The sequence below is a fragment of the Hyperolius riggenbachi genome, chromosome 10, assembly GCF_040937935.1.
Source record: "Hyperolius riggenbachi isolate aHypRig1 chromosome 10, aHypRig1.pri, whole genome shotgun sequence".
Classification (NCBI taxonomy): Eukaryota; Metazoa; Chordata; class Amphibia; order Anura; family Hyperoliidae; genus Hyperolius; species Hyperolius riggenbachi.
Genome location: NC_090655.1, coordinates 66,678,364 through 66,702,084, shown reverse-complemented (window position 1 = coordinate 66,702,084; position 23,721 = coordinate 66,678,364). Strand labels below are relative to the sequence as shown.

The 23,721-nt window shown below is 45.5% G+C and overlaps 1 protein-coding gene across 14 annotated transcripts in view; it reads left to right on the top strand.

The window, feature by feature from the left end:
* ABLIM1 (actin binding LIM protein 1) overlaps nucleotides 1-23,721 on the top strand; it is a 440,123-nt gene that overhangs the window by 249,661 nt on the left and 166,741 nt on the right. For all 14 annotated transcript variants that reach the window (XM_068257415.1, XM_068257412.1, XM_068257404.1 and 11 more), the window contains 2 exons: nucleotides 8,644-8,770; nucleotides 13,739-13,832. In XM_068257415.1, the coding sequence (XP_068113516.1) occupies nucleotides 8,644-8,770; nucleotides 13,739-13,832 (221 nt within the window). The remainder of the gene's footprint in view (nucleotides 1-8,643; nucleotides 8,771-13,738; nucleotides 13,833-23,721) is intronic.

The window sequence follows — 23,721 nt, the reverse complement described above, 5'->3', positions numbered from 1 at the left end:
GACCTGGCTACCTGTTCTGGGGACACTTATACACCTGGGTACATATACTGGGGACACCTATACACCTTGCTACATATACTGGGGACACCTATAGACCTGGCTACATATACTGAAGACACCTATAGACCTGGCTACATATACTGGGGACACCTATAGACCTGGCTACATATACTGGGGATCCCTATAGATCTGGCTACATATACTGGGAACACCTATACATCTGGCTACATATACTGGGGACACCTATAGACCTGGCTACCTGTTCTGGGGACACTTATACACCTGGGTACATATACTGGGGACACCTATACACCTTGCTACATATACTGGGGACACCTATAGACCTGGCTACATATACTGAAGACACCTATAGACCTGGCAACATATACAGGGGACACCTATAGACCTGGCAACATATACTGGGGACACCTATAGACCTGGCTACATATACTGGGGACACCTATAGACCTGGCTACATATACTGGGGACACCTATAGACCTGGCAACATATACTGGGGACACCTATAGACCTGGCTACATATACTGGGGACACCTATAGACCTGGCTACATATACTGGGGACACCTATAGACCTGGCAACATATACAGGGGACACCCATAGACCTGGCAACATATACTGGGGACACCTATAGACCTGGCTACATATACTGGGGACACCTATACACCTTGCTACATATACTGGGGACACCTATAGATCTGGCTACATATACTGGGAACACCTATAGATCTGGCTACATATACTGGGAACACCTATACATCTGGCTACATATACTGGGGACACCTATAGACCTGGCTACCTGTTCTGGGGACACCTATAGATCTGGCTACATATACTGGGAACACCTATAGATCTGGCTACATATACTGGGAACACCTATACATCTGGCTACATATACTGGGGACACCTATAGACCTGGCTACCTGTTCTGGGGACACTTATACACCTGGGTACATATACTGGGGACACCTATACACCTTGCTACATATACTGGGGACACCTATAGACCTGGCTACATATACTGAAGACACCTATAGACCTGGCTACATATACTGGGGACACCTATAGACCTGGCTACATATACTGGGGATCCCTATAGACCTGGCAACATATACTGGGGACACCTATAGACCTGGCTACATATACTGGGGACACCTATAGACCTGGCAACATATACAGGGGACACCTATAGACCTGGCTACATATACTGGGAACACCTATAGACCTGGCTACATATACTGGGGACACCTATAGACCTGGCTACATATACTGGGGACACCTATAGACCTGGCAACATATACAGGGGACACCTATAGACCTGGCAACATATACTGGGGACACCTATAGACCTGGCTACATATACTGGGGACAGCTATACACCTTGCTACATATACTGGGGACACCTATAGATCTGGCTACATATACTGGGAACACCTATAGATCTGGCTACATATACTGGGAACACCTATACATCTGGCTACATATACTGGGGACACCTATAGACCTGGCTACCTGTTCTGGGGGCACTTATACACCTTGCTACATATACTGGGGACACCTATAGACCTGGCTATATACACTGGGGACACCTATAGACCTGGCTACATATACTGGGGATCCCTATAGATCTGGCTACATATACTGGGGACACCTATACACCTGGCTACAAATACTGGGAACACCTATACATCGGGCTACATATACTGGGGATAGCTATATGCCTGGCTACATATACTGAGTGACACCTATACACCTTGCTACATATACTGGGGACACCTATAGACCTGGCTACATATACTGGGGACACCTATAGACCTGGCTACATATACTGGGGACACCTATAGACCTGGCAACATATACTGGGGACACCTATAGACCTGGCTACATATACTGGGTACAGCTATACACCTTGCTACATATACTGGGGACACCTATAGATCTGGCTACATATACTGGGAACACCTATAGATCTGGCTACATATACTGGGAACACCTATACATCTGGCTACATATACTGGGGACACCTATAGACCTGGCTACATATACTGGGAACACCTATAGACCTGGCTACATATACTGGGAACACCTATACATCTGGCTACATATACTGGGGACACCTATAGATCTGGCTACATATACTGGAGACACCCATAGATCTGGCTACATATACTGGGGACACCTATAGATCTGGCTACATATACTGGGAACACCTATACATCTGGCTACATATACTGGGGACACCTATAGAGCTGGCTACATAGACTGGGAACACCTATACACCTGGCTACATATACTGGGGACACCTATACATCTGGCTACATATACTGGGGACACCTATAGACCTGGATACATATACTGGGGACACCTATAGATCTAGCTACATATACTGGGGACACCTATAGATCTAGCTACATATACTGGGAACACCTATACACCTGGCTACATATACTGTTGACACCTATAGACCTGGATACCTGTACTAGGAACACCTATAGACCTGGTTACTTCCACTGGGGATACCTTTAGACCTGGTTACCTATACTGGGGACACCTATAGATCTGGCTACATATACTGGGAACACCTATACATCTGGCTACATATACTGGGGACACCTATAGAGCTGGCTACATAGACTGGGAACACCTATACACCTGGCTACATATACTGGGGACACCTATACATCTGGCTACATATACTGGGGACACCTATAGACCTGGATACATATACTGGGGACACCTATAGATCTAGCTACATATACTGGGGACACCTATAGATCTAGCTACATATACTGGGAACACCTATACACCTGGCTACATATACTGTTGACACCTATAGACCTGGATACCTGTACTAGGAACACCTATAGACCTGGTTACTTCCACTGGGGACACCTATAGACCTGGCTACATATACTGGGGATCCCTATAGACCTGGCAACATATACTGGGGACACCTATAGACCTGGCTACATATACTGGGGACACCTATAGACCTGGCAACATATACAGGGGACACCTATAGACCTGGCTACATATACTGGGGACACCTATAGACCTGGCTACATATACTGGGGACACCTATAGACCTGGCTACATATACTGGGGACACCTATAGACCTGGCAACATATACCGGGGACACCTATAGACCTGGCAACATATACTGGGGACACCTATAGACCTGGCTACATATACTGGGGACAGCTATACACCTTGCTACATATACTGGGGACACCTATAGATCTGGCTACATATACTGGGAACACCTATAGATCTGGCTACATATACTGGGAACACCTATACATCTGGCTACATATACTGGGGACACCTATAGACCTGGCTACCTGTTCTGGGGGCACTTATACACCTTGCTACATATACTGGGGACACCTATAGACCTGGCTATATACACTGGGGACACCTATAGACCTGGCTACATATACTGGGGATCCCTATAGATCTGGCTACATATACTGGGGACACCTATACACCTGGCTACAAATACTGGGAACACCTATACATCGGGCTACATATACTGGGGATAGCTATATGCCTGGCTACATATACTGAGTGACACCTATACACCTTGCTACATATACTGGGGACACCTATAGACCTGGCTACATATACTGGGGACACCTATAGACCTGGCTACATATACTGGGGACACCTATAGACCTGGCAACATATACTGGGGACACCTATAGACCTGGCTACATATACTGGGTACAGCTATACACCTTGCTACATATACTGGGGACACCTATAGATCTGGCTACATATACTGGGAACACCTATAGATCTGGCTACATATACTGGGAACACCTATACATCTGGCTACATATACTGGGGACACCTATAGACCTGGCTACATATACTGGGAACACCTATAGACCTGGCTACATATACTGGGAACACCTATACATCTGGCTACATATACTGGGGACACCTATAGATCTGGCTACATATACTGGAGACACCCATAGATCTGGCTACATATACTGGGGACACCTATAGATCTGGCTACATATACTGGGAACACCTATACATCTGGCTACATATACTGGGGACACCTATAGAGCTGGCTACATAGACTGGGAACACCTATACACCTGGCTACATATACTGGGGACACCTATACATCTGGCTACATATACTGGGGACACCTATAGACCTGGATACATATACTGGGGACACCTATAGATCTAGCTACATATACTGGGGACACCTATAGATCTAGCTACATATACTGGGAACACCTATACACCTGGCTACATATACTGTTGACACCTATAGACCTGGATACCTGTACTAGGAACACCTATAGACCTGGTTACTTCCACTGGGGATACCTTTAGACCTGGTTACCTATACTGGGGGCACCTATTTGTGGAAAACCGCTGCCAGATTGCGTATGTTGTGGGAACCGCTGCTTACAAATTATGTGTGTTTTTGGGGAACCACTGCTGCCAGATTATATGTATTTCGGGTGATCCGCTGCCAGATTACATGTATTTTGGGGAACCGCTGCCAAATTATGTGTATTTTGGGGGAACCGCTGCTGCCAGATTACGTCTATTTTGGGGGAATGACTGCCATATTATCTGTATTTTGGAGGAACTTCTGCCAAATTGGGTGGATTTTTGGTGAAATGCTGTCAGATTACATGTATTTTGGGGGATACACTGTGGCAGAGCTCAAACTTCCCCAACAGACCTTTTACACCACTGCTAAGGTCATGTATAATTTGCCCCATCCATGACCACGCCCACATTCTATTGCATGACCACACCCATTTTTTTATCAGTATAAAATATCTGTTGTCAGTAAATTATTATCTTATCTTAGTCCATAAAAAAAAATAACATTAACAGGTTGGCAACACGGGCCCCATAATCTCCTATTGCCCGGGGGCCCCATGAGTTGTCAGTCCGCCGAGGACATTGCCTTGCACATTCAGTTGTAACTGACAGCTGCTGATGTACAACTGACAGCAACTGGTATATTTCAGTTCTGACAAAATATTGTCAGAACTGGAATGGATCACTGTAAGAAGAAAATGGTAAACCTCAGGGAGGAACTGACGATGAGGTTAGTATGTAATATTTATATTTGCAGCTACGTTATGTGTTTATTTTAAAGGAATACTGTAGGGGGTCGGGGGAAAATGAGTTGAACTTACCCGGGGCTTCTAGTGGTCCCCCGAAGACATCCTGTGCCCGCGCAGCCACTCACAGATGCTCCGGCCCCGCCTCCGATTCACTTCTGGAATTTCAGACTTTAAAGTCTGAAAACCACAGTGACTGCGTTGTCGTGTCCTCGCTCCCGCTGATGTCACCAGGAGCGTACGACGCAGGGACAGACCATACCGGGCCTGCGTAGTATGCTCTTGGTGACATCAGCGGGAGCGAGGACACGGCAACGCAGTCACAGTGGTTTTCAGATTTTCAAGTCTGAAATTCCAGAAGTGAACCGGAGGCGGGGCTGGAGCATCGGTGAGTGGCTGCGCGGGCACAGGATGTCTGTGGGGGACCATTAGAAGCCCTGCGTAAGTTCAACTCATTTTCCCCCGACCCCCTACAGTATTCCTCGCTTCAGGTTTCCTTAAAGTAAACCAGAGATCTAAAAATAGCAAGAATAGATACTTACCCGGGGTTTCCTCCAGCCCCATAAACAAGTCTGAGTCCCGCGCCGTCCTTCCACGGTCTGCTGTTCAGCGGCGATCAGCCCTGGTAACTGCTTCAGTTGCGTCAGTCTGGGTCTACTGCGCATGCATGGAAGGTCCGTGCATGCGCAAAAGACCCAGACTGGACCCGACTGAGCCAGTTACCAAGGCTGATCGCGGCTGAATGGAGGACCGCGGGAGGACGGCGAGGGACTCAGACTTGTTTATGGGGCTGTAGGAAACCCTGGGTAAGTATTGATTCTTGCTATTTTTAAGGTAAATCACAGGAGGTATCATTCATCCGAGGACTCTGAACCTAATGCTGACAGCTTTTGGACTAGTCCATCTCCTCATGGGGGAGGGAGTATCTAGGTTTCTTTTTTTTCAAATGCACTCTCTGGCAAAGGAGCTGTACCAGTATGCCGACTTGCCTGCCCACATTCAGATCAGAATGTTTAGCTTTACAGGGACATAATGGAATGATTTGCATATAAACTCAGTGATGCATCATGAGAGTTCTCTCTTGAGTTTTTAAGGGGATGAAATCAGATACTTACCCCAGCAGAGGTAATCCTCGTGATCCTCCAGAAGCTCACCTCCACCAGAAAATAGAAGGTATTTGCAATAATTCAGCTTTAAGTGAACATCCGTGGTTACCCACAATGCATCGCTACTGAATATGCAAATTATCTCTGGATGCCCCTGAAGCCAGGCTTTACATCCAGAATTCAGGTGTATAGCAAGCTTTTAGCTTATAAAATTTACAGAGCCACATCAACCCCACATGCAGACAGCCTGTTTCTGACAGTTGGTCCTCATCAGTGCATGGCAGGGATTGATATGACTCTGTGTTATAGGGGCTTGGACCAGATACATAGAACAAAAGCCATTAACAGTGCAATTTGCTTGGGGCACATGTACATCCTACATGTACACATGTATTTTAAATTTTACACTTTTTGTCCTAGCTGTCCTGTGATGGAATTTTGCAGGGCATCAGACCCATTTCCATTGTCACCAATTCATTTTCCTTTCTCTTTCTTGTTTACTTGGGTGAGTAGACTGTAGTGAATTGGTCCTATTATTAGCTGCACAGATTTTGCTGCCTCTTATCAGCGTAACTAATGGTACAAGCGCACCTCTTCACCCCGGGCCTTGTTCCGCACACACCAACGTTCAGACGTCCCTAACAAGCTTGTCAGATTGTATTCCTGTAATGGACATGCAAGATTACACTGGGCCCCATCCCCTCCTGTCCACCCACTTCACATGCAGCACTTACAATGGCTGAGAGACATTACTTATCAGGCTGGAAAGCGTGGAGAGTCCTGTGTGGTGTTACACTACCACCTAGTGGCCAGATTTATCAGTTTCCCTTGAGTTTTGGACCTTTTACACCTTGAGTTGTTGGTTTTATAGCGCCGTCATCTTCTGGGGTGCTAAACACCTAATGGAGGATGTTTGCTTCCAAAATAATTAGCAGGCCCGGATTTACATCACAGGAGCCTATAGGCATTGATGTCCTGGCACCGACCCTCATGAACCTACAAACACCATACAAATTGCACCACAAGTGTACTGGCTGCCCCAGCTGTCACTTCTCCCTTACTTCCCTTGGCCATCATAGGTAGCTATAGGTGCCCCTTAGCATTAGGTAGCCAGAGGTACACTCAATATTAAGTAGATAGTGGAATTCCGAGAGCCATGTGAGTAAACTCATTTAAATTCCGCTTGGGACTCAGCATAGGGAAGGAGCTGCCCCTCCATCATCAGGGAGCCTGTAGGCACATGCCTACAGTGCCTTATAGTAAATCCGGCCCTGATAATTAGCATGCAAAGGATTTCGCACAATTTGGATATTAGACAATATTTCAGCACAAATCCTGTCTAGTGCAAGTTCTGTACTGCACAATGCTGTACAAAAACAACAAAACATTTGTAAAGCGCTTTTCTCCTTTAGGACCCAAGACACATAAGCTGGTCTCAGATCATTAAATAGTGATTGTGTACAGGGGAAAACATTATGTGATCATTAATTCCAAACTAAATGGGTGGCTTTTTAGTTTTGATTTAAACATGTTCAGGGTTGGAGTTGTCTTGAATAAATTTGGCAAGGCATTCCAAAGGGTAGGTGCAACATGACAGAAAGCTCTGGCTCCAAAGATTTTTAGTTGGACCCAGGGCCAGGTCTAGTCTTTTTGCCGCTTGAGGCAAACTTGTGAGGATGCGCCCCCCCCCTCCCCCCCCCCCCAAATTGGAATAATCGCACAGCACCAGAAAATATGCACCACAAGTTAGACCTGCAGTGAGCCCCCCAAAACTCCCTCAGTATAGGTAGGTAGCCAGGTATAGGTGTCCCCAGTATTGGTAGGTAGCCAGGTATAGGTGTCCCCAGTATTGGTAGCTAGGTACAGATACTCCCAGTATAGGTTAGCCAGGTACAGTTGCCCCCAGTCTGAGTTGGCCAGGCACTCTCTTCACTTCCTGTTTCTGCCTGGTACTCCCCCAGACTTCTGCCGCCTGAGGAAGTCGCCTCGCTTAGCATCATGGGCGGACCAGTCCTGTTTGGTCAAGTTATTGGATCCTTTTGATCTGAGTTAGTGGGAGGTGTGACGCAGTTGCAACAAATCCTTCAGGTATCCGGGGTCTAGGTTGTGTAGGGATTTGAATGCTAGCATTCCAATTTTGAAAAGGATTCTCCATTTTATGGGTAGCTAGTGGAGTGAGCAATAGATTGGTGTTCTGTGGCATTGGCGGGGTTGGCTTGTTAACAGTCTTGCGGCAGCATTCTGTACTATAAAAGCTACCAGGTCTCTTGTGTAACGGAAAATATCAACCTAACAATCAAATAAAGCTAGGTTTTTATATTTTTCTTTCTGATTTTCCCAACACATCTGATCAGATTTTTATTGAAAATGTAGAAGGATGAAAGCGATCACTTGTCTCTCTGTCTTGTACGCAGGTTGCGCGGGTTGCGGAAGGGACATTAAGAATGGACAGGCCTTACTAGCGCTGGACAAGCAGTGGCATCTGGGATGTTTTAAGTGCAAATCCTGCGGCAAAGTCCTGACCGGAGAATACATCAGCAAGTAAGTTCCTCTGTGTCCTGTGCACAATACAATGAGGTTGTAGATAACGCCACCTCTTCTAAGAATCTAATGTGTGTACAGCAGCTCCCCCGAACCCTCCCAGCCAGCAATCAGCCTGGTGGATCCCTTCGGCCAAGAGCATTGTTCACCCCACTTACCCATGAGTGTGACATCACACTCGCACCACTTTACTCGACCCTAAAGCAGGTTCATAAGCGGAGTGTGCCGTGGGGTGGTGGCAGGCATTGCTTAAATTCAGGGGGCTGCTCCCAAACCCCATCTTTATGCTGGTATCCATCTTCTCCAGGTACACCTGCAGCTGCTAGTCTGAAGTGCCGGTGGCAGCGTCGTGAGCGCTCCCAGCCACCGCAGTGCATGGCAGATGTGGTACTTTGATGTGTCTACATTTCCTGGTATGCATTCAGGTGGACAGATTAAACCTATCAGGAGGTTTAATCTGCAGCAGCGGCAGGTTTCCCTGGAGAAGATTAATGCCAGCATAAAGGGGCTAGGAAGCAGCCCCCCAAAGGTAAGTAATGCCCAGGGCTGTGGAGTCGGTCCGAAAATCCACCGACTCCGACTCCGACTCCTCAGTTTAGGATTCCACCGACTTCACGACTCCGGCTCCTCTAATTTGCATATTACAATTTTGTTGATTAAAAGTATGTAACATGAAATTCGTCTCTTAACTGCCAACGCTTAGGAATTTTACAAGACAACTGAAGTGAGAAGGATATGTAGACTACTATATTTATTCCCTTTTAGACTAAAACTAGTCCTTGGTAAGAGTACTTGTAAAAGGTACAAACCGGAACAAAGAACATCTATCAGGCCCTAAGCAATGTAACTGTGGGTACATGTAAGAATGATGTGCAGGTACTCTGCAGGGGAATGAGGAGATTGTAAACAGACAACACCTCTGTGTTCAATGTGCACAGCATTCTCAGTGGATTCCCTGCAGCTCTGTGGGGAGTGCATATGTAGAGTATAGTACTACTGTGTAACAAAGTAAACCTGAGACAGATGAAATTAAAGTTTTATACATACCTGGGGCTTCCTCCAGCCGCCTTCAGGATATTCAGTCCCTCGTTGTCCTCCTCCTCCACCTGGATCTTCTGCTATGAGTCCAGGTACTTGAGCCAGTCAGGCGTAGTGCGCATGCACACACTCCGCTGCCAGGAGCATACTACACCTGTGCAGCACTATTGCGCAGGTGCAAAATGTTCCTGGCTGTGGGAGCGGCATGCGGCCGGACAGCGCTGACTGGCTGAATTACCAGGACTCATAGCAGAAGATCCGGGTGGTGGAGGACAGCGAGGGACTGATTAGCCTGAAGGGGGCTGGAGGAAGCCCCAGGTATGTATAAAACTTTACTTTTCATCCGTCTCAGTTACCCTTTAATTTGTAGTCCCCAAACCAAATTTTAATAACATATCAAATTATTTGATTTCATCAGCAAAGGGAGTGCATACATTTGCATAAATCAGCATCAATGCAGAATTATTTCCATCTCGTTGACCATCTCTATTAGTGACACGGCTACACATCAGGCTTTATTCTTACAGCATAGATGTTATTTAGTATATATAAGAGATTCCTGTGTACACATCATATATACAGTCACAATCAGATATGTATATCTGACCTTAAAAATACGGGGACTGCTTTATTGAAGCAGCACAAGTAACTAATTTTGATTGGTTTATTTCATTTTTGTGGACAAAGCACAGCTATTACTGTATATATACTGTATATATACATTATTTTTAATGACTATTATCTGAGAAATAGAACATTTTATCATATTTTCTATTTTAATTACAGTTACAAATTCATTAGGAGTCGGAGTCGGTGCATTTTTTCCCGACTCCGACTCCAGGCACCCAAAAATGCCCGACTCCACGACTCCGACTCCACGACTCCGACTCCACAGCCCTGGTAATGCCTGCCACCACCCCGCCTCACCCTCCATTTATGAACTTCCCTTAGGGCATACATATTGGAGTTGAAGACTTGGATCACCAGCGAAGCCATGTGGGGAGGGAGGAGGAAAGCACTAGATACCAGGGAACTGTATGGGGAAGAGAGGGGGCTACTAGACACCTTAGGGGAAGCTTTGTTCTATATATTGTGCTAAATAGGTGCTTGGATTCCTTTAAACAGGAAAATGAAACTGTACACTCAGCAATATTATTGCAATAGAAATAGAAATGTTGATGTTTATATTTGATTGAGCGTAGTTTATACATTGAGTTGATTTTATCTACATAGGGGTTTCCTTTCTCTATAACCTGCAGCTGTGATAATATACAGTAGTCTGTATTTGGATCCTGCAGCACCATCTTGTGGTGTTTTATATAACAAAGTGTTTATTTCGGCTGGGATAAGATGCTCCTCTCAGCACAGCCTGGGGACTGAGTTATCTATGCCTAGAAATGATCTAAGTTAGTGTGGCGTAAATCTTGAGGTAGAATTAAAGGAGAAGCTGCCTGAATGCTTATTATTGTATACAATGTTAGGCAGTTTGTAAGGGCCCTTTTCCACAAGGAAACGCAATCGCACTTCCTCCTGTTTCCACTACCGTGATTTGGCCACGATTGCTCCAAGATCAGTCGGGAACAAGCGGAAACGCACCTTGAAGTGACCCTGAACACAATGAAAAAATGCCATATTGAACTTACCTGGGGTTTCCTCCAGTCCCCTGCCGTGCGTGAGGTCCTTCAGCGTCCTCTGGGCTCCCTCTGTTGTCCCGCTGGTGGCTCCGTTAGCTGCATGACTTGGTGCGCAAATGTGCATGTGCGGCCCGTCTCGCACGCCTGTTGCCCTTTAGCATTCTGAGTATGCGCGGTTCATTCTTTCATTTGAATGCTTTTCTCAATCCCGCGCATGACCACATGACTGCCACACCACCGCCAGCAAATTTACAATTTCTGTATTGCCCGTTGACTTCCATGCATTCCGCCACCGCTTTGTATCTGCAGAAGTCCAACGGTAACGTGCTGTTGATATTGCGGGAGATCGAAAGCTTTGGCAGATTGGACTTTCATTGCTGTTGTGTTGTCCTGTGTGCAGAAAGGGTAACGCAACACAAAGAAAGTGTCTAAGCGTAAAAAGGGACTTAAAGTAAAGGATGACAAAAATATGAAAACATGGATGATATATAAGCTTTTCAGACCCCTTATTGCATTCAGCCGCCTCATCTTGCTGCTGTATTGGTGGGATCGCCATGGTGCCTATGCTGTCCGCCTGCACGCCTTCTCTGCACGTGTTCCTTCTAGCAGCCGTTGTCAAAAGCGATCTGTTCCGATTCTGTCCTGCTTATGCCCAGGATGCTTTTGGCCACAGCTGTGGTGTGCAGCCATGCGGAAGCAAAAGACACAGGGGCACGAGAGGATGGACTGCTCATGCTCCGCTCCAACTGGTCCCAGTCACAGCTACAAACAAGGGCTACAATGGCAATAGGGAGGCTAGGTGCAATAAGAACCCTGGAGGTGTCTGAAGAGCTTATGGATCATCAAGGTAAGTATATATTTTATTTTTTCCCTCGGGTACATTTCAAAGAGTAGGTGAAAGAGGAGGAAACAGTTGGCACTGCAGCAAAGGACAGCAGACACTTGAGTGATGCAGGCAGGGTTCACACACTTCTCTCTCGCTGTGGTACATTCTGCGTGCTCTGATATAGATGGAAGGCAGCATGCACGTGAATGAAGAAAGTGAGAAGGATGATTGGCACTGCAGGTGCTTTATTCCAACAAGCGAGGCACAATGGGCAGTACACATACAGTGTTGCTATAAAAGATCACATACCTTTTCGGCGAAGTGTGGTGGTGCGGTGGGTGCTGGGGACAGGTGCCTGACGGCCGTGTCACACTAAGGCCCTGTTCACACTTGCGTTTTGGCAAGTAAACGGACCGGATCCTGATCGGATCAGGACCTGATCCTGATCAGAACCGTACGGTTCCGATCCAGATCCGGTCCGTTTGTATCAGGCATGCATCAGGCTGCCATAGGGATCCGTGGGCAAAAAATAGTTAAATTTAAATAAAAAAATGTTGGGGTCAGCAGAAGGTGCACCTGGTGCACCTGTAGAATCAGGTTCCTCCGTTGTAGGCCTCACCTCCACCTCCGACATTCTGCCAAACTCTCCAGCACGTGTGTCACTGCTGCTCCACTCCAGACATGCTTGGCCCATGTGTCCCCATCCGAAATGGCCGCTTGGATACGCATAGGAAGTGGGGTTGAACGTCAGGTTTTTGTAGGCAGTGTGTTCTGTGCCTTCCGTTCCCCATTGGTTTCTGTGTTCCTGATGATGCTGTCAGGCTCAGGTCCGGCTCCGGTCCGGGTGCCTGGGCCGGAGATCCGGACCCAAAAAATAGCACATGTTGGAAAAGAGTCCGGATCCGGTCCGGCTCCGTACTGTACGGAACGGACACGTGTGAACGTCCGCATAGACTTTACATTGCTATGCGGAACGTACATTCCCTTTGTACAGTATGCGGTCCGGATCAGATCCGGAAAATCCGGATAGCGAACGCTAATGTGAACCGGGCCTAAAGCTGCGCTTCTACAAAAGACAGAGCTTTTCTTTAAAGTGAACCGGAAAGCATTTTTAGCACCCAGGGCATCTCATTAGCACATTTAAAATGCATGCCAACAATGTGTCTCATTGCTAAAAAATTCCATTCTACTTCTTCTTTTTCACTTTTAAATGTTTGTTAGAGGTTTTAATTATCCTACTTACTTGGCCTGCTGTTCACAGAAAGAGCAGGCAGATAAGAACTGCTGTAATTAGCAGCAGCAATAAGCAAACAAAAGCTTTCATCAGCAAGGGGGGTGGGGAGATGGGACACTGTACTTCAAACTGTTTAGAAAAGGGCATAGAAACCAGGACATACTGCAGGGGGGAAAAAGCTGCTTGGATCCCTTTAATGCTGTGTATGGGAGGTGTAACTGATGTGTGTGTTTCAGGGATGGATCTCCGTACTGCGAGAAGGACTATCAGGTGTTGTTCGGGGTGAAGTGTGAGGCGTGCCATGAGTTCATCACAGGGAAGGTTCTGGAGGTAAGTCCTGCTGTTATATTCTTATATTACCATACAAAGGTTTTACCAGAGGCTCATAATGGGGAGAAATTGTCTCCAGTATTATGTAGATTATAATAGGGAGGAGGATGTGACCAAAAGAGGAACTGTAACCAAGGATTGAAGTTCACCCCAATCAGTAGCTGATACCCCCTTTCCCACAAGAAAGTTTTTTCAAATAAATCATCTGTTTGGCTGATATTGTGATGAAGCCCCTCCCACAGTGTGATGTCAAAGCCATGGCAGTTTGGTGTGTGTGAACCTTGTTGCATTGTGGGAAATAACAGCTTTTTCCAACTGCCAAGAAAGCAGTATCTCCCTCTGTGCTCTCAGGAAGCCTAGGTCCACACTAGGTCCATGACAGATCGGATCCGTTTGAAATGTTTTTGTTTGTTTTTTCCCCACTGTTTTTTTTTTTTACTTTCATATGTTTGGAGCATACGTTTCCAGTCCGTGGAAACGTCTGCCCAGGGAGGAGGGCCACCGAACTGGAGGGTGAAGCAGCCAGGATGGGGGTGACAACAGTTGGTGGGGGGACCTCCCTCACCTGGGTCCCTCGTCCCCGCTACCCCTCCAGCCACATGCGCTAAAGTAATTAAAATGTATGTATGCGGGGAGCTTACCTTCTTTACTTCCTCCGCTCGCCGCATCACTACCTGCAATGCCGCCCCCTATACTTCGGAGGGCAGCATTGAAGGAAGTGACGGTGAATGGAGGAAGTAGAGAAGGTAAGCTCCCGGCTCGCCGCATACATACATTTGAATTACTTTTGCGCATGTAGCTGAAGGGGTAGCGGGGATGGGGAACCCAGGTGAGGGGGGGGGGGCCCTCCCCGCCGACTGCTGCCACCCCTGTCTTGGCTGTTTTCCCCTCCAGCATGGCGCCCCCCCCCCCCCCCCCCCCAGGCTCAGACACAGAAAGCGGATCCGTTTCTGTGTCCAAAATGGCCTGTGTAGAGGGGGATCAGCTTTCTTACTGCCTGCCACTGCCCCTCCGTGTATCAGGATCCACATCCGGTGCCGGAAAAATGCAGCAGACCTGGACCTTCCGTTCAGGTTTTAAAAACCGCAAACGCAGACGGATCCGTTTTTTGTTTGGTAAAGACGGCTGCTATTTTTAACATTGCTATCCGTGGTTCCGGTTTTCATCAGATTTTAAAAACCAAGCCACGGAAACGTTCCCGGACCTAGTGTGAACCTACTCTAAGGCTCGGGTCCCACCTGCTGCTGTAACAGGTACAGTGTAGTATCCACTGTGATGGTCCTCTGCGGTCTGGCTGGAGCCCAGGGGTGATGCATTACCACCATAGGCTATATAGGGAACGCATCCACCTGTCCAGGATTATCGCGGATAGCACAGAAGTGCAGACTGCTTACAGCAACGGATCTGTTCAAGACTGGCAAGTGTGAACGGCTCATATATAAAAAAAAATAGAATCCGCTCACTGTTGGTTTTGCGATGAGCTGAAAACTGACAAAAAATGTCTATTCTCAGCTCAAGTGGGAACACAGCCTAAACAAACGTTCCACAGAGATCACCTGGCGGGGCTAAAGATGTCACCACCTGTGATGAATTTCAGAATGTAAAACAGGGAGAGGACATATTTTACATTGGGCAAACACTGACTTAATAATCTATAAATGAATATTGTAAAAAATAAGCCATTTTATTCATTACTTTATTTGCACTACAGTTCCTCTTTAAAGTATACTTGAACACTGTTTGAAAGTGGCTAATTAAACATTACCCAGGGAGCTTATTAAAAGCACTACTAAACTAAAGCATATGGAGGCTGCCATTTTTATTTCCTTTTAACCCTCTGGGCGATACAATTATATCGCCCAGGAGGGGGCGCAGAACTTTTTTTTTTAATTTTTTAAATCATGTAGCGAGCCCTGGGCTCGCTACATGATAGCCACAGCGCAGCGGCATCCCCCCACCCACTCCGATCGCCTTCGGCGATCAGAGTAAGCAGGAAATCCCGTTCAGAATGGGATTTCCTGCTTGGCTTCCCCGGTCGCAATGGCGACGGGGCGGGATGACGTCATTTACGTCGTGACGTCAGAGGGAGTCCCGATCTACCCCTCAGCGCTGCCTGGCACTGATTGGCCAGGCTGCTCAAGGGGTCGGGGGGGGGGAGGGCTGCGCGGCACGGCAGGTAGCGGCGGATCGGCGGCGAGCGGCGGCGATCGGAAGTTACACGCAGCTAGCAAAGTGCTAGCTGCGTGTAACAAAAAAAAATTATGCAAATCGGCCCACCAGGGCCTGAGAACTCCTCCTGCGCGACATACCCCGAGCTCAGCTCGGGATTATCGCCCAGGAGGTTAAACAATGCCAGTTGCCTGGCAGCCCTGCAGATATATTTGGCTGCAGGGGTGTCTGAATCACACCAGAAACAAGCATGCAGCTAATCTTGTCAGATATGATAATGTCAGAGACACCTGATTTGCTGCATGCTTGTTCAGGGTCTATGGCTAAACTGTTAGAGACACAGGATCAGCAGGACAATAAGGCCCGGGGAGGCTGGAGGAAGCCCCAGATATGTATATTTTATTGCTGTGCCCATCTCAGGTTCCCTTTAAAAGGTAGTATTGATCAAAATTCTAATATAGATGCCTTTTATGTAGCAGTTTTGGATGCGTAGTCTACATAGTGGCAGTAGAGGGCAGCAGAGCTCTTGTTTTTCGAGACTTGATGCTCTCTTTATTTGGCCTCGCCTGACTTGAAGAGCACTGTGTGTTTTATCCTGTAGAATTGTTTGTGAGTGAAGTAATTATAGAGCGCTGATTTGTGATGTTTGGCCTGGCAGTACAGCGCTTATCTCAGTGCTGATTGGGGGACTGTGTGGCTGTAGCTGACAGGAGGTGTCTGATAACTGCAGACCGGAGCTGTGACATCAGTGTCCTCCTTGAGAGCTGAATGTAGCAAATATGTTGTTACATTTCATGTCTTGCAACACTGTATTCTTGCAGTCTACGGTGAACACCAGACTATATCATTGGTGTAGGAGGGAATGCTCAGCCTTATTTATTGCTGAGAAAAATGTTTTTGATTTGGCCAGCATTTGCTCTGAAACAATTGTGAAAGATTATATTCAAATGGGCTCTGTGACTTGTCTACAGCCCAGATTCTCAGCTTGAGGTTTGACATAGTAAATCTGTTAAAGTGAGTTTTTGGATTAAAAAACGGTAAATTCTATACAACTGTTCAGACTAAATACATATAGTAGTACATTTGTTCGTTAAAAGTAACCACCTGCTTTTGACAATTGGGGTGACAATTGGGGGTCCCAGAACAATGGCACACTGACACTAGGGGGCCCAGACCAATGACACATTGACACTTTAGGGGTTCCAGAACAATGCCACACTGACATTTGGGGATCCCGAAAGAATGACACACTGACAATGGGAGGTCCCAGAACAATGACACCCTGGCACTTGGGGGACCCAGAAAAATGACACCCTGATGATCGGGGTCAGAGGAATGATACTTTGTTGTCAGAATTCTTTGTACTCTGTTTGGAGTACTATTGCCATAAGTTCAGAAGTTCCCACTTTGCACCTTAAGTAATTATCTGCACAGAACAGGAGCCCCTGTTACTTATTTTCAACACTTGAAACAATTTATTACTTGGAAACAAAACTTGATACTCCTATCTCTCACTTTCTATTTTTTTTTTTTCAAAACGTTTTTATTCAGTTTGTTCACAAGATAAAGGCATCATAGCAAAAGAATATAGCAAAGGTAATGAATGCATAGTGAAACAAACTACATTTTCCTTCTTTAACAACCCTCCCCCCACCCTCAACACTCTCTCCCCTCCCACCCCACGAGTCATTCTGTATGGGTGAGTCAATTAAATGATAAGACGAGATCTTAAGGCGTGTCATCTTCTAGAGGAGACCTTCAGTGGTCCCAAGGAGTCTCCCAGATCTTCCAAACAGTACCAGGAGGTCCATATAAAGTCTCTCATCAAGGCTTCTATCTGTTGTGATGAAAACTGGTGAATTATATAATTCCTCCAAATTTTGAAAAAGGACTTAGTACGTTGTTCTTTTGCTTGGAGTGTATGTAATCGTTCCATTAAAAAGACATAAGAGAGCTCTTTTTTAAGAGTTGTCACAGTTGGAGGGGTAGAGTCCAGCCATGTACACAGGATGGACCTGCGAGCAGCTATTAATATAATGTGATACAGAGCAGAGGGTGTATGGAAAGGTTCTGCAGAAGTGGCAACATGGTGATTAAATAGGAACAAGAGTTTGTTTTTAAGAATTTTTTTGTTACATATTCTATTTGCATAACTAGTGACTCTGTCCCAATATAACTGTATATTAGGACATTCCCACATACAGTGATATAGGTCGGCTTCTTTTAGTTTACATTTAGGGCACCATGGCTTGTAGTGAGAAGGTGGGTTCCTATATTTAATATTAAAGGCATATTTGCCTCTGTGAATAAACAGAAGATGTGCAGCCCTCCACTTTTCATCCTTGATTACTTTTCTCACTACCATATTTCCCGAGAGTATGTGTTCCCCTGTTCCCTCTTCCTGCAGGATCTCATCCCATTTTTTCATGGATTTGTCTGCTAACCTTCTGTTATCAAGATCCCTTAAGGCCTGATACAATTCTGCTAGCGCTCTGGGTTGTTTTCCTGGTTTTAGAACTGTGTCAAATCTAGTGGGGCTGATAATAATTTTGGAATTAGAAAGATTTTGCGAGACCATTGATCTTATTTGTGCATAGGCCAGGAAGTCACTTGCTGGCAGCCCATATTGCTGACGTAGTGTTAAAAATGATAGCCATTTGCCCTCTCGTATATCAAACATGTTGCCCAAATTTTTGAGGCCTCTATCATCCCATCTTGCGAATACTTTTTGCTGAATACTTACAGGAAAATTGGGATTTCCCCAGATCGGTAGGTATTTTGAAATTTTAAAAGGGAGGGAACATTTTTTACGTACAGCTTTCCATGTTGCAATTGTGTCCCTAAAGATTGCATTTTGCTTCAGTCGTATAGGAGTATTTTTATATTGGGCATGTAGAAGGCCTGTTAATGACCAAGGCAGGGCCTGTTCCGCCTCTAAATTAGTATTGGAACAGTATTGATTTCCGGTGATCCAGTCATAAACATGTCGAAGGAGTGAAGCTAGGTTGTACTCTCTAATGGAGGGAAGATTTAGACCTCCTAGTATTTTTGGGAGTGAAAGTTTAAATCTTGATATTCTGGCTTTTTTCCCCCTCCATATAAACTTTGTCCACATTGAGTTGAGAAGTGTGACATCTCGATGTTTCAGGAGGAGTGGGACTGTCTGAAGAGGATATAGGAGCCTACCCATGGAAACCATTTTAATCAATGCAACTCTACCAGCGAAACCCAAAGGAAGGTTTTGCCATTTTTCTAATTGAGCTTTAATGCTATGTATAAGTGGGGTAAAGTTAAGATTGTATAGTTGGGTAGGGTCTCTAGAGAAAGTGATTCCCAAGTACTTGACAGTAGTGGTGGTCAGTTTAACTCCCAAGTTTGGCCAGGCAGAGGTGTCCGCTCTAGAGGATAGCGGTAGTAGTTCAGGTTTCACAATAAATAAGTCAAAAAGTGAATATTTGCCAACTTCTGCAATCGTCTGAAGAGCTATTGGAAGTTGTTGACATGGGTCGGATAGGAAAAGTAAGATATCATCCGCAAATAGAGCCTGCTGGACAACATTATCTCCAATGTTTATGCCCTTTAGTCGTGATCTGAGCAGAATGGCTAGAGGCTCCAGCGCTAGATTGAAAAGAAGTGGGGAGAGCGGGCACCCCTGCCTGGTACCTCTCTTCAAACAAATTGGTCTGGATAGAAATCCTGGTAGGGATATTTGGGCTCTAGGTTTTTCATACATAGCATGAATTGTATTAAGAAATGGCCCATGGAAGCCTTGTTTTGTTAGTATCCCAAAGAGCCAGTCCCACTCCACCTGATCAAAGGCCTTCTCTGCATCAACACAAAGCAACGCTGCTGATCTGTAAGTGCTGGGGTAAGCTCGTACCTGTTCCAAGACGATGAGAAGTTTTCGTATGTTAGTCACTGCTGCTCTACCTCTGGTGAAGCCTACCTGGTTAGGGTGAATGAGGCGTGGCATGACTTCTGCTAACCTATTAGCCAGAATCTTGGACAAAATTTTGACATCTAGGTCTATCAATGATATTGGGCGAAAGGAGCCAACCTGGAAGGGATCCCTGCCTTCCTTAGGCAATATTTTAATATGGGCTAGGTGTCCTGTGGTGGGATATTTACCGGATTGCAGGATAGCATTGTAAACTTGCACTAGTGTTTGGGCTATATCTTCTTTTAAAATTTTAAAATATTCTGCTGACAGACCGTCAGGTCCTGGGGCTTTACTCAGTGCTAAAGCAGTGATTGCTGTTTTGACTTCCGTGAGCGTAATATTTTCATTTAGCATCTCCAACTCTTCCTGCCTGAGGGTTTTTAGTTTTAGTGTGCTAATAAATTCTTTTAAGCCTGCGTTTTCGGGTGTTGTGGAATTGTACAGTTTCTGGTAGTAATCAGCAAAAAGCTCGCATACTTTAGCGGGGTGATGCACCAGGGTTCCTTTTGAGTCTTTGACGGTAATAGGCTTTCTATTTGATTGAGTATTTTTAGCTATTGATGACAAGAGTCTGCCTATTTTCTCTCCGTGTTTATAGAAATGAAGGGAGGTGTAGGGTCTATACATTTCCTCCCTTACCCTAAACCAAGTGTCTCCCTTAATTTTACTTCTTATCCATTCTTTGCGATTAGTTTCTGTGGGGTTAGTTCTATATGTTTTATATGCATCTCTAACCTCTTTAACTGCATTGGTATATTGCTTATCGGTTTCTAGCTTTTTTGCTTTCATATAGGATATAATTCTACCTCGGAGGACAGCTTTCGATGTTTCCCACAATAGCAAGGGATTGTTATTGTGCTGAACATTATCGCTCATAAATTCAAGCCACCAATTTTTCATTAAGACAGTGAAGTTTTCGTCTTGGTATAGTTTGGCTGGAAATCTCCAAATTATATCTGTACCCTTTGGGGTTAAATCTAGTAGTTCAATTACTACGGGTGCATGATCTGAAATGACCATGTCTTCTATCTGTGCAGATTGAAGCCTTGTAAGAAGATTTTCCCTAATAAATAATAAATCAATTCGTGAATGTGTTTTATGTCTATGTGAATAATACGAGTATTCTTGAATCGAGGGGTTTAAGAATCTCCACGTGTCTACTAAATTGGTAGCTTGTAACAGAGCAGCAAGTCTCTTGTCATGTGGTCGAGGATGATCCCCTTCCCTTGATCTGTCTTCATGAACATCCACTACAGAGTTCATGTCTCCACCAAAAATTAAATTGCGTGTTGTCACTTTAGCTAACTTGGAAAGCAGACTATCAAAGAAATTTTGGTTATTGTCGTTCGGGCCATAAGCATTGCAGAGAACAAAGGCATCATTAGCAAACTTAACATGCATGAGAATCCATCTGCCATGTTGGTCTATTTTGCATGATGTGACCTCTAGTTTTACACGTTTGTGTATTAGTACTAGAACTCCTGCTTTCTTATGAGAAGCTGGAGAGCCATATACCTCACCTACCCACATTTTTTTCATGTAATTAAACTGATGACTTTCAAGATGTGTTTCTTGTAAGAAACAAATGTCAGGGGATAATTTTTTGAGATGGGTTAAAATTCTAGATCTTTTACCTGCTGATTGGAGACCCTTTACATTCCATGTGGCCACTTTCATGTTACTTTAGTCCCACATGGAAGTTTGAGCAAGGCATGAAAAAACCAAATGACATCAATACTTATTTTGAGTAGCATGTTACCCATATACAGAGATGACTCGTTTCCCCCTCCCCCTTTCCCAAAAACCCTTAAGGAAAATCCCCTTTAAACTGGGGAAAGTTATTTGTGTTAACAACAAGCACGTTAGGGAAAAAACCAAACACATTTCCCGTAAGGTAACTTCTCTTTTTTCCCGGTGGTGGAACGTCTTCTTCTCCTCCTACACTGCTCCATGTCAGCTAGCCCACAGAGAAAAACAAGGCCTCAAAGTAAGGCAAAGGTGAGTTCGTAGTAAAATAAAGATGCAGCGCTCTCAAGTGTCCTCGTCTCCTGTAACATTTGAGGGTGAGTCCTCACGAGTGGCTGGCGGCGAGTGAGCAGACCTTGCTGAACGTGCTGAGCGTGCAGGGCTGTTTGCATTTTGTATGAACTGTTTTGCTTCCTCTGGCGAGGAGAAAGTAAGTTGTTCACCGTCAGCACTCGTAATGCGAAGGATTGCAGGATATAAAAGCATAAATTTGAAACCTCTACTTGCCAATGTATTGCAGATAGGGACGTAGGATTGCCTTTTCTTGGACACCTCTACTGAGTAGTCGTTAAACAGCCTCACCGAGGAGTTCTGGATGTTTAAAGTATGATCATGTGTTCGGTAGGCCGCCATCAGTTTGGTTTTATCCGCAAAGTCCAGATACCGTATCATTATCATTCTGGGAGAGGATCGTTTGTTTTTGGCTTTAAGCGGTCCCACCCTGTGTGCTCTTTCTACCTTTAAAGGTGCATCAATTCCCAGAGCAGCTGGAAGCTCTTTAGAGCAGATCTCAATTAGCTGGGTAGAAGGGATATCTTCCGCTAGGCCCACAAGTCTGACATTATTTCTTCTAGAACGATTCTCTAGATCCTCGATTCTATCGTGTGAGGTGGCATTGTCCTTAAGAAGTACGTCTATCAAATCATTGGCCTTGACTAAATCGTCCTCGCATTTGCTGACGCGCTGCTCAGCTTCTTTTAATCGTTTATTGTGCTGCTGCAGCTCTTGTTTAATGCCCTGCAGTGATTTCTTAATTGTATTTTGTATGGTGGTCTGTATATCTGGCATAAGCGCCCTGCTTACCTCTTCCGCCAGCCGCTTATAGTCTAGATGTAGCTGCGATCTTTGTCTAATGTCCCCTCCTGACTCGTCCCCTGAATCATCGGAGGTCTGGTACTGACTCTGTGAGGCCGTGTCCTCTGCATCCTTTGTGGTCTTTCTGCTCGTTTTCCCGCCCGCCATCTTAGATCCTCCCCCGTCTTGGCCGCCGCGCTGTCTTTTCTCCGAGCGGGTGAGGTAACGCTCCATCCGCTCTCTAGAGTGTGTTCGGGGGGTGTCTCGAGTGTCCCCAAGGTTTTCCGGGTGCGATGGCAGGCTATGTGTTGCTATGTTCGGGTCTGTGGGCCGCCGCTTGCCGGAGCTCTAACCACCTACATCCACCTCACGGGCGCCGGAACCGGAAGTATCTCTCACTTTCTATTTGACACACTCTGTAATGGCTGTATAAACAGAAAATGAGCAAGCTGAAATAACATAAATAGAGCTGATCCAAAAAGTTGGAATACTGTTTTTTTCCCCCAGCAAAAAGAGATTTTTCTGTTTAGATACGCACAAAATCTTTATGTATCTTTACAAGGAAAATGTAGGACAGATTCCTGTGAATTCCCCCTTACCTCTATAATGCAGAACCTGCAGTGACAGTATGCATACATTGCTGTGTACATTAGGAACATTTGTTGCCATAGAGATAGAGGCCAGAGTCCCTCCCCCGGGGCTCATGCAGAATAGACCGCAAATAGCTGAATATTGTCCATTTCCTATTGGATTTCAGCTGGAGAATTCCCAGCCAGTTGTGTAGATGACAGTGACCGACACCGTGTCACTAGCCCGCCTCACAATGACATCATCAGCAGATTACTGTAACTTGCTGTGTTTCCCGCAGGTCACTGTAAAGGTGGTCACATGTCATTTTTCTCCTAAGTTTGTTCCTGGGAGATCATTTTTCATCTTCTCTTTAAAATAACTTTTTGCCAC